The sequence below is a fragment of the Protomyctophum parallelum genome (genome assembly GCF_964188405.1).
Source record: "Protomyctophum parallelum genome assembly, chromosome: 2".
In the NCBI taxonomy this organism is placed as follows: domain Eukaryota; kingdom Metazoa; phylum Chordata; class Actinopteri; order Myctophiformes; family Myctophidae; genus Protomyctophum; species Protomyctophum parallelum.
In genome coordinates, this window is record NC_139699.1 from 44397674 (window position 1) to 44410173 (window position 12500).

At 39.9% G+C, this 12500-nt stretch overlaps 1 protein-coding gene across 1 annotated transcript in view; it reads right to left on the reverse strand.

Moving 5' to 3' along the window:
* Positions 1-7759: 7759 nt before the first annotated feature.
* Positions 7760-12500, reverse strand: part of esrrga (estrogen-related receptor gamma a) — a gene marked incomplete at its 3' end in the record, with an annotated part of 43592 nt that continues 38851 nt past the window's right edge. Inside the window, exon 4 of the mRNA XM_083759167.1 lies at positions 7760-8004. Within this exon, the coding sequence (XP_083615293.1) occupies positions 7760-8004 (245 nt within the window). The remainder of the gene's footprint in view (positions 8005-12500) is intronic.

Here is a 12500-nt window from a genome sequence, read left to right on the forward strand (position 1 = left end):
GTCTAACACTCCTCAGCCAGCCAAGACTTCACCTGTGCCTCTGGTCTGCTGTCACCTGCTGGTTGCTTTGCTTCATTTATCTAACTTTTTTTAATAAAGAGAAAATCAATGGGCTATAGCTTTATATAATTTTACCATTACTGACACTGTATCATTTATATAATGTTTAACAATGACAGTATCAATAATAGCCCCATCTTAAAACTGATTGATGAAACCAACATGTTGCTCAGACAATGAATTATTTACCGATTATTTTCCTATATACAGCTTTTTACCATAACTCGTCACATTTGCCATTGACAATGAAAGGAGAATTGACCTCATCTGTGTCTGAGCAAATCGGCTAATCGGCTACAGTATGTATATAATCCAATATTTGCATCGGTGTCCGAGGAGTGGTATAGTGTGGGGCATAATGCATTGTGTAATTCCTTTATTATCTCAGTGACGTGAAAGAACTAGGGCGTGTGGAGGAGGTCGGCGGAGATGACAAGAGCACCCCTAACTTCACTTCAAGGGTGTGATCGTTTTATTAGGTTCATTATCAAATCCATTGAGTTATCTTATTTGTTCATGTTGTTTTTCCCGAGGATTTTATTTGAAAGTTGGTCTCCTGGTAAAAGTGAGAAGATGAATTTACACAGTCCGAGAAGGTTATTCTGGGAGGTAGCCATACGGTCTGTCTGGGGCACAGCCATATTTTGCAGAACGCACATGCTGCCAGAGAGCATGTCTACGGAATTAAATCTGCTAACTGTAAACCGTGCCTCTGAATGTTATTATGTGACCTCAAGAGTCAAGACACACGGCGGTGTAAAATAAATTGTACGAGAGGGGGAAAAAATTGAGTGTATGAATTCATGGAATCATTTTACCTCACAACTATTTCATCCCCCGTTAAAGTTTGTTTGAGTTGAACTGAGGAAAGGAGAATCAATGAGAGAAGAGAGGCACATGGGTATAGGCAAAAAACAAAACAAAACAGAAACGAACAAACAAAAAAAGAAAGCTCAGGAGACAAGCTGGTGGAGAGATGGAGGTGGTGTGTGTGTGTGTGTGTGTGTGTGTGTGTGTGTGTGTGTGTGGAGAGATGGGGGGGGGGGGGGGGGTGGTGCAGAGATGGAGGTGGTCCATTAGTGATGCTGCGTGCGGAGGGAGGAGTGTTCCACAAGGTTAACGATAAAGAGCCTCGGCAGAGCCGCGATGCTCAAGCAGCTTTTATCGTATCATAATAATGAATCAAAGATAAAATAAAATAAATGAACTCCAACGCAAAGGAAAGCAAGTAAAATGAAATGTATGTGCAGTGTGCCGGGCGGCCGACCAGCAGACAGACAGAGAGAGAGAGAGAGAGAGAGAGAGAGAGAGAGAGAGAGAGAGAGAGAGAGAATGAATAAAAGTCTCTCTCCACCATTGGGTTCCATCGGTTTAATATCTTCTTATGTCATCTGGTTGAAAAATATTTGCCTGCAGGTCAGAGCTCTGTTATAGAAGAGAAAACGCTTAAAACGTTTCTCCACATCTCATTTACTATACTGCTGGCTATTAGAGAGAGAGATGGGGGGAGAGAGAGGGAGAGAGGGAGAGGGAGAGAGAGAGAGAGAGAGAGAGAGAGAGAGAGAGAGAGGTAAAATGAGGAGAAGAATGAGAATGTGAGAAGTGGGATATTACTGCATATGAATTTGACAATCTCATTGTTTGTTGCGTGTATCAATATATGATTATATTGTTTCATGTCAAAATACATTTAAATAAATGAAAAAAAAAACAATTAAGTAACAAGATCTGGTGAAATAAGTGTGGAAATAACAGTCAGTCAGGAGACAAAAGGCTCAAAATTGGAAGCCTGGTTTTAATTGATATTGCTCTACTGTGATAATCCTGAAAGGCATAGTCTGGAGTAACACATGTAATGTTTAACCCATAGCAGTTTAACTTACAGAATCATAGGTCTCTTTTTGCATTGAACAATATATACAATGTCAAATAAATACATTTACACAAATGGACATTATCGTCAGAGCACACGTCACAAAAATATACAGGTAATTGTTTTATCTTTTTTTTTTGTCTGTTTGTTTGTTTTTACTGATGTGAAGCACATCTAAAATCTACGGACATGTTTTAAATAACACCACGGGCTCTCTCTCCTCCTCTCCTCTCCTCTGCCACACTTGACATATCAACAAAACAATGTCTCACATCTCTCTCTCTCTCTCCCTTCTCGTCTGTTTTTTTCCCTCTCTCTCTCTTTTTAATGTTTTCTTTGTGTTTTCAGGTTCAGACAGCTTAATGCAGCCTAATCTGCAGGACATGTGTGGCAGTTATAACATGTGGCGGGGAGGGGTTTTAAATACCGGTAAAAGACTGAAGCCAGTAGAGAGCTGCGGGACAGAGGCAGTTTGCCTGTTGCAGAGTTCAGTGGCAATCAACCAACAACGTGACGCAGCTGCACAGCCCCGCTCACCGACGTGTCCAGAGGGCTGTCACATGACGATGATGCTGCTGGTGCAAATCAGGTCAAACTGTCCATCAATGGGCTCTAGGTGGGGTGGGGGGTGGGGGTCAAAAACCTAAAACACAGTCCTCCCTCCCAGTGTTACTTATAGAGAAAATACCAGTTTGATTCATTATTACAATGTTCACCGTGTTTTGTTTTTTTGTTGTTTTTTGTTGTTTTTTTTCCTATGGTTTTTAATAATAATAATTGCAGAATAAGTTCAATAGATACATCAGCATTTTGGATCTATGTAGAACCCAACACTAACAAGTGCAACTCTTGTCTCGTCGCTGTACAGTCGTTATAATATTGCTTTTTAAATATAATAAAAATGATGATTGGGGAAAAGTTTTTCCCTATAAATGACATGTTGACTATTGGCAGCTTGTTCAAAGCTTCTGAAAGATGAAACATGCGACCTCCCACCTGCTTTAAGCTGAAGTAGAATTTTACTTTTTTCTTCATTAAAAATGACAGCAGCTATAAATCCCTCCTGGTAAGAACTCAGTTTCATTTCCTCTGAAGCACACAATGGCGCAATTGAGCTGTTTTCCTCCTCTACTAAGGGGGAAATTACACACACTCGCTGAGATGAACTTTAACTTTATATATGAAGCAGTTTGTATTAACTTTATACGTATATCAATAAATACAGTCAGATGATGGAATTTTAACTATAAAAATAATATTTAATATTTAATACTAATTTTAATTGGTTCTGTTAAAAACTCTTACCAAATTCAACTCAGCTTAAAACAACTTGTGGAGATGTTTAACTCATCTTTCAGCTGCCCAGTTTTCCACACGGTTGTTTTGACAACCGACCAAACAGATATAAAAAAACAAAAACGTTAAAAACAATACTGAAGTAAGAAAACAGCACCTTTCTTCCAGTTGTGTGTATTATTAATGTACATTAGATGATAAGAAATACAAACATCTTTGTGACAGATTCTCAGAAGAATAAGTTCAACAACACTGGAACAGGTTCCGTCAAATATACCTTCAACATTATATGTATCTGTATTGGTCCTGTTCGGGACCAGGGCACAGACCATGGCAACTGCATGTTTGCTATCTGTAAAGTGCTGCATCTGCATCTTTCTGAGAGTGTTTTTTGAAAGAATGTGATAAAGTATTCGTGGAAGAGTGTTGATATTTTCCAAATTCGCTCTCTTAGGCCATTGTCAGTAGATTTGAGTTGAGTGGGTGGTGTTGGTTCGGATGGGTTGAGTACAGGCTCAGTTGGTTTGAGTGGGCTTGGGCTCAGTTGGTTGAGTGGGTGTGGAGCACGCTCAGTAGCTTGGGTGGGTTTAGTGGGTTTGAGTTCAGTGGGTTGAGTGGGCTCAGTATAGGTTTGAGGAAAAACAAACCAAATTAAATTTCCAAGGTCAGAACATAATTTCAATCAGTTTGACGTTTCCGCTGAAATATTAAACATAATGATGGAGCTGAGTTGTATGGAAGGCAGTTATGTACAGCGAGGTTATTAAAAAAAAATGAGTCACTATACGGTTCTGAAATACTCAAATGTCCATTTTCATTTTTATCTTCATTTAAACCTAAAGATATACAGTATATTGTTTATTCTACCAGAAAGAGAAGCTACACAAATGATCCCCTTTTTAAATACTTGAATGGTGTTTCTTTAGATAGCTGATTATAATGTATAGTTCGGTATAGATGGATAGTGTCATTTGATCCTGTTGGTCTAGTAAGTTCCTAGAGGAGGCCTTAAATCTGCTTGAGTTCGATTGTGAGAGAATCCAGATTTGTCAGACAGACGGACGGACGGACGGACGGACGGACAGACAGGCGGACGGGACAGGCAGACGGCAATGGCTTCTACTCTACCCTGTGTTGTCTAAAGAAGAAGCACACGGCACAAAACGGGAATCACCACAATAAGAAAAAGGTTCACAGCGACGCCTCGTCGACGAACAGAGGGAGAGAGGCCCGACAGAAGGAGAAGGGTTTTGAAGTAAAACAAACGGAAATCAAAGCACAGCAAAAAACATGAAACACAGAGAGGTTCAACTACGCTTTTTTTTGTTTCGTTTTTTTTTTCTTCGGTTTTGTTTCCAATAAAATGTCTTAGGTTAGAATTATAATCTGTATAATTTACAATATACAATGGCTAAGAAGGCTGAGAAAATAGTACCCTTACTAATAATACGGATGTTTGATACAGAGTGAGAGATGGGACAGATTAACATGGCTGTGAGTTGCCATTTTATATTAGATTACACCATAACCTAGATGACTGTGTTTTGGCATTCTTATCCTGCTTTAATAAATGATCTGATATACAAAACTACCTGGTCTGTGTTCCCCTGGTAGAAGTAGTGTTCTGCCAATCTCTCTGTCACAACAATGATCTCAGGGTCGTTCAACAACAGCAGTAATGAGCCATCAGTGGACCTTTTTGTAGCCTATTTAGTAGACTCTCTGAAAAACATTGTCCTGCTCTGCTCCTTTCTATGCGTCATCGGCACCGTGACCACCCGACACCTTCAAACAAACCTACATGGCAGCTACACGATCACGGTCTTAACACCATGTCCTTGAGATATAAAACCTCCAATCAACGAGTCATCTACTACTAAAAAAGTCTATGTGTTGTTTCTTCTCAGTAACACTATACTGTACCGGGTAGATGATTGGCAAGCTAGCTAAGCTGCACGAAAACTGTTAATGCCACGATTGCGATGCATAATGTTGTTGTTGTTGCTAGCATTAGCACTGATCCAGATTCAGTTGAGTTTGCATCTGGTGTCCACACTCATCTACATGGTTTGAGGGAAAATAAATCCATATTTGGACAACAGACAACAAAACTAGATTTTGAGAAAAGCTGATTCAGAATCAGATTTGTGTCCGCTGTGACAAGCTGCCTTTTGTTCAAGTATTCTACTGTAGCCAATGTACACAAGAAGAGCAGATAGTCTTATAAATATTACAACCAAGCAGAATTTCACTGGATATAGTTGTTTTTTTTGTTAACCTAATTTTCCCCGTCACACTGCTTTCAATGTCTTCCAAAGCCACAAGCTTCCATTCTTTGCCTCTTCCTGTTCCCTGGTTGGTCAGTCTCTCTAAGGTGGCGTTATCTGTTATGTTATCTACTAGTCGATGGCAAAGTACACAGAGTAAAATATACCCCCCACCACCCCTCTCCCTTCCCTCCCCCAAAATTAAAGACTGGCACATAACTTTAATATTGCATACTTTGTCCATATGCACCCCTGGCCTTTTAAAAAGCACTATTGCTCAGAGATCCTAAGATAACGATGATTCGGTAATATATTATTACTTGTTATATATATTTATATAATAATTGCTGAAAAGTGGTCAAGCTGATAGAAAAAAAAACAAAAAACATATTGATTGATTCAGTTTTAAGAAGACAATATTATTAACAAAAAGAAGTTGCGTGTGTGTGTGTGTGTGTGTGTGTGTGTGTGTGCGTGCGCATGTGTGCGTGCGCGCGTGTGTGTGTGTGCGTGTGTGCGTGTGTGTGTGTGTCATATACAGGATGACAGTCATTATTTACAGCCTTAGTATTATTATCATCATCACTAATAGTATTTCCAAGTTAGATATAAACAAAAAGGAGTTTCAGAACAACAATACGTTCTCCATTGAGTCAGGTCTTTGTTGACACACAACACACTGTTGTCTCTGGTTCATATTGCATCGGGTGACTGATGGTCCCCCATCACTTCCTGTTAATTAAACCACCGCCTCCTGTGAATTGAACCGACCCAATGGAAGAGCTGAAAGATGTCAATGGAAGAGAGGACAGTGAGTCGTACCAAGGTTCACCAATGGTACCATTGGTGTACCATTGGTACCATTGGTACCATTTCTCTTTTCTTTTTGACAGGTACAATAACGGTTGAGTTATAAAGTGCTGGTGGCACGCGCTTGAAACGGAATGATACTTTACATGTTTGGTCTTTGGTGAGCTGTTTCTGGGTCAGTCAGTATAGCCAAATAGGTTTCAGGAAACGTAACAAACAAAAAGAGGATTTTGATTTATTTAATCAACTATATTTGAACCCCCACACTTGTTCTGCACTGGAAACCAAACATCTATTATGAGTTGATAATGAATCCCCTCCTATAAGAGAAAGGAGGTTGTTTACTTGTTAGCCGTCATGGCTGCTCATCTATCTGACCTATCTGGTCGCTTAATGTACAAGCGCTGTTTCTAGCGTGTTAGCTATAGCTTTTTTTTTAAAGCTAATAAATCAAGAACACCTCGAGCAGTTTGAAAGTTTGAAACCCTTTTCAGACGTTGACTTTTGTTCAACTCGGGTGACTGAACACTCATGAGCACTGTGACATCACTGACAGGAGAAGCAGACCCCAAACAAATACAATGATAAACACTACCTCTGATGTGACGATGGAGCAGGGGGATCACGGACGTACGCATACCTCGGGAGGACACCGAAATGTTTGGAGAGACAGGACATCCTATCTAGGGAGAACCAGGAAGTGTTTGGAGGAACAGGAAGTGTTTCTAGGGAGAACCAGTGTTTTGGAGAACCAGGAAGTATTTTGGATCACGTCAGTAGAATTGGCTGGCATCCTCAGAAGGGATGAGTTCCATCCTTTGGCAGGGCAATCTCCTCCTCCTCTGTCTTCTAAAATTATCAACAAATGTCATTAATACTTCTTTAATGTTCCAGTAATCCCCCCCCCCCCCCTTGTTTTCCTCTTGAACACTTTAAAAACTGTGTCGGGAGAAGGGGAAAGAGCAGTGCTGGTTTTGCAGTCTTTCTTACTGCTTTTGTTTTTCTTCTTTTTTTTTTAAACCTGCCCTCTAAGCATTTTGTCATTAATCACATCTTATATATGTATAAGCGACTGTTTGTCTTGTCATCGTCAATGTTCATTATGGACCTTGGTAACTGCTGAGTGATCCTTAATGGTTCATATACATGTATTCATATTCCTTCCGTTGGTAACAAGGGGATCAGATCGGGATTTCAGTCAGTCCGGATCTGTCCCGGTATAGGAAAGGTCAAGGGTCATCAAGTCAAAGAGGTTGGAGGTTTTTGGGGGTTCAGGCTAAAGATCCAAGGGACTCATTTGTTGGTACTGGTGTGTGTCGGGCAATATCCGAGGACATATTTCTGTTGAGGTCAGTCAAATAAGTCTAAAAGATCGTGGAACTCGCAACCGGCGCTCAGACAGACATATCTAGCCATCCATCCGTCCATCCGTCCTCTCTCGCCGTCCTCTCCATCACACCTTGGCTTCCAGTAGCTCCAGGAACAGTTTGTGCATGGGGACCTTCCCGTCCTGCTTGATGCTGTAGAAGTGCTGCACGGCCTTGGTGGAGGTCTGGCGGAGCAAGGGGAGCGTCATGAGGAGCTTGCCCGCCCGGCGAGGGTCCTCCTGGTGCTGGACGGCCTCGTAGTCCTGCAGGGCCTCGTGGAGGACGTCCTGGAGCTTCTGCACGGCGTCCACGTCCTCGATGTGCATGGAGTCTGCATGGGAGGGAGGAGCGGGGAGCACAGTGGAGTCAGTTCATTTAGCAGTCATATGTGTGAATGTATTGAAATATATTGAAATGTATACGGTTTCTAATCTTAAAGATGGAGTGCCGTGATTTCTTTCCACACTTAAACATGATCATCAGGTGTATTTAGGTGTATATGAGGTATAATATTTTCAAAAAAGTGTACAGTATTTGTTAAAATGATGGTTTTATGTGGACACACCCACCAGGTCATTAGGTATGCGTGAGTTTAACCATATCACCACCCACCTAATCCAGTCCCTCCGCCTCCTCCTTTAAGACCACCCACTTGTCCTAGTCCCTCCCCCTCCTTATAAAAGGACAGCCCATGGCTCTGCCCTTTTGTTTACAAAATGGCAAATTGGTGTCTGTAATGTAACAAAGTGAACACTTCCCAAATTTCTGAGATATCGTATAGGCACCAATGTGCACTTATACTGCCACCATCCATGTATAGGCATAATAATACCACGCATCCATACCATATCAGATCTGTTTTTTCTGATTTTTTATAATCATTTATTTATTTCCTCCAATTATATTGACCCTATTGTCGCAATCAGCTCAGCTCATCATCCAATTCGATCATAGTTTAACAGCAGAAACAATTAGTTTGATAGATAATTTAGCCTACAATATATTGTAGGCTATTGATATTCACAGAAATTGCTGTGAATATTTATGAAAACGTTTCAACAACACCAATCCTTTTAACAACATATTAATCTGAGGGTCCTTCACATGAACCATTGGTCAAGTCAACCACATCTCCCCTGAAAGTTACTTATATGAAAACAAGCCCAAGTCGCTTGTAATAGCCAGACATGGCAACATGACTTCCAGCTCGACACAACATACTTCTAATTCTTGACTTTACAGCCTCGTATAAGTATTAGGACCTACATACATATTGACTACAACAGCCAACAAGAATGCACACTGTGACACTACACTCTGTATCAAAGCCCGACCACTGTGATTATAAAAGAAACAACCTACTCCTTGAGAAGAGCATGAGCAACTATACAGCAGAGCAGGTAGGCTATAAGACTGGTTTGTTGTGGTTTTCCTTGATTAATCCTGAGGACCCGACGTGAACATTTACTTGCTTCCAATCTAACGAAAAACAGTCTGCTCTGCTGTGAACTGGTAATGTGTGAAATGACTGTTAGACACAGAGCAGCAAAAGCAAACTGGCTGTGTTCAGTTCACACGTGTGTATGTGGCAGGCAGCTCCGCCCACAGAGGTTGTCGTATTTAAAAAATATGTATAGAGGGGGAGGTGCGTGTGTGCGTGCAATATTTTTACGTCACACTATCCGTGTTTACTTCATTGGCCCGTTTGACCGTCAAGGGTTCAGCCTCCAGGAAGAAACCCTAAATACAAAGTTATTACCAAAACACCAAACACCAAACACCAAAATGGGTTCCCGCCCAAAACGGGTTAAATGTATACAGTTTCTAATCTTAAAAGGAACCCTGGCTAATGTGACAAATATGCCTTAAAACATTATACTTGCCCTCTATAACTACAATTTAAAATTAAAAACACTTTAAATATTTTATTTCTTTCATAAATAGAGAATCGTTCACTCAATAGGAACTGCTCCGGTCGCAGATTGATATTGTCATATGTCTATGTGTGGACCAGCCCTATGGAATATATGGAATGCACATGCTGATAAAAAGTATTTAAAATATTGCTTTGATGCTCATATTATCCTTAAGAAGCATAAAGTTGGTTTTAATTATCATATGCACTCCATTGATTGATTGATTGAAATATTTATTAACAGTTTGTAGAATTTACAGTACATTTTAAGCACAAACTCAATACAAAGACTGTTAAATGTGAGTGGACGACCCAATTAAGCATTACACTTGTTTACAACAGGGTCCACATTGTTCAATTCATCAAAACATTTAGAGACATACAAATAGACACTTCTATGTAGTTAAAGAACAGAACAGGAATTCATCATATAGGAAGCAAAAAGGGAAAGGATACATATACAGTGAGGGGAAAAGGGGGGGGCGGTGGGGGGGATTCAGATTTTACAGAGGCCAGTTTCGAATTGCAGCCATCCGTAGGTGCCCTTTGAGAGCGGTTTTGAAGGAGTCAAGGGATTCACATGTCTTAATGACTGTTGGTAGGGCATTCCACATTTTGGTGGCATAGGAGCGAAAATAATTTAGTCCCTTGTTTGTGCCGAATCTGGGTTGTACATGGTTTGTTGTACTCCCTCTGGTGTTGTGGGTGTGGACTTCGTTTACATTAAGGAAGTATTTAGACAGGTACATACATTCCATAGGGCTAGACCTGCATGGACATTATGACATCCTCAACTCAACTTGCCGGCATAGGAGCAGTTCCTATTGAGTGAAATATTCTCTATTTATGAAAAAAAAATACAATATTTAAGGTGTTTTTATTTTAGTTGTAGACAAGTATAATGTTTTAAGGCATATTTGTCATATTAGCCAGGGATCCTTTTAAAATAATCCTCAATGGAGTAGCCTGGTAAACCATCCCGGTCGTGTGAATTCACATTATCATGTATCTTCTGTAGATATGATTGGGGTGGTCTTTGCACTCAGGGCCCTCTGATTGACAGTCGCCCCAGCGCTTGGGGTCAGACCGGTCGGTCTGCAGAGGACACATGATAATATGAATTCAGGGTGGTCCACCAGGTTATATAGGGAGGATGTATAGAGGTTTTAGTGTGATTAATACAAAATTCATTGGTCACAATGAAGTGATGAAATGAACAATTTCCAAATCGTTGTACATGCGATTAAATTAACATCACGTCAGCTATTGTGTTGAATGAAGGTTAGATAATGTCCAATATGTTTTATGTTGTCCTGCTTCGCTTGTCAAGGCATAATGCTTGATACAAACAAAATGGTAGAAATGTTAAAGGACCACTTCACCACTTTTCAACCTATCTTCATATAATAGGTCCTCACTAATAATCATGATAAAATGGCATGATCTTTTTCTACTCAGTCTGTGTCTCATAGGAGGGCTGTGGGCAGTTTAGAAACCGTCTTCCAGTGACATCATCATTAGGCAGATTTTTTTTTAAACAAGATTTTTTTTAAAACAAGATATTTTTTTACAAAAATGTTTAGATTTTCATTATCGTGAGAACGGTGGCTTCCATTTTCGCATTGCAACTTTTCAGGACTAGAAAGCCTGCAGTTTCTATTAGCTTGGATTTCCTATCGATGATGTCACTGGAAGACGGTTTCTGAACTGCCCACAGCCCTCCTATGAGACACAGACCGAGTAGAAAAACATTGCGCTCTTTTTTCATGATTATTAGTGAGGACCTATTATATGAAGATAGGTTGAAAAGTGGTGAAGTGGTCCTTTAATAATCATATTCATATAGCATTGGAAATCATCTTTTAGTTAAAGAAATAACTGAAAATGCTCCAATCATCCAGACTGCTAACATTATGTAAACAACATCAGGACTTCAAAGATGTGAAATATATTTTCAAAGATGCATTTTGTTCAAAGACAAACTGCTGAGTTGTAATTTGTTTCTGACTCCCCCTGCTGTTAATCTCTTAATAATGTTTCTGTTATGCATTAATCATCTTATTATGGATTTAGAAAGACATTGACTGTCTTCAAATAATATAACTAAAAACTGAACTTTGTTCATTAACCCATTTTGGGCGGGAACCCCTTTTGGTGTTTTAAACATTATGTTATAATTTAGCTATTGAAAAATAGCAGATCTACAAGCTCATAGCGTGTAGGTCTGCTATTTTTGAAAAGTCGTGAAAATGTGGCGCAGATATTTGAATATATTTCAGAGCCCCTGGAACTACATATTTTGAGATGGGGATTCGCAGCCCAATAGAGATAATTCTGGGGGTCCTTGACATGAAAAAGGTTGATCACCACTGACATAGAAACATGGTTTTTCAGATTATTTTTTAGGATTTAGAAGCTTTTTTTTTTTTATCGGCCTCAGTCCAAAATGGGTTAAGTAAACGAAGTAGGCCAAACATAACGTGTAGCTACAAAGTAAATGCTAATTAAACTCTGAGAATGTGTAATTGTAATGGAATGGACCCGTGCGGGGGTCGACTTTTGTGGCCAACCCTGTGGCGAGCCTGTGACTGATGGGAACGTTCATCTCTCTGTTTACACTGTTGCTGTGTGGGCAGTGTGCAATGCAAGTACATTTACTCAAGTGTACAATTTACTGTATTTACTGTAGGAGCCGTATTTGTAGGCTATACTTTACTTGAATATTTTCCAATTTTCTTCACTACATTATCAGAGCCAAAATGTGTACTTTTACTCCACTACGATGATTTTAAAACTTTAGTTACTAGTTACTTTGGAGATTTAAATTTTGATTAGAAAACACACGTTAACCACTTCAACCCATTTCGGCCACACACATTTCGTCCATTTGAAGATATGCGACGCATTGTGAG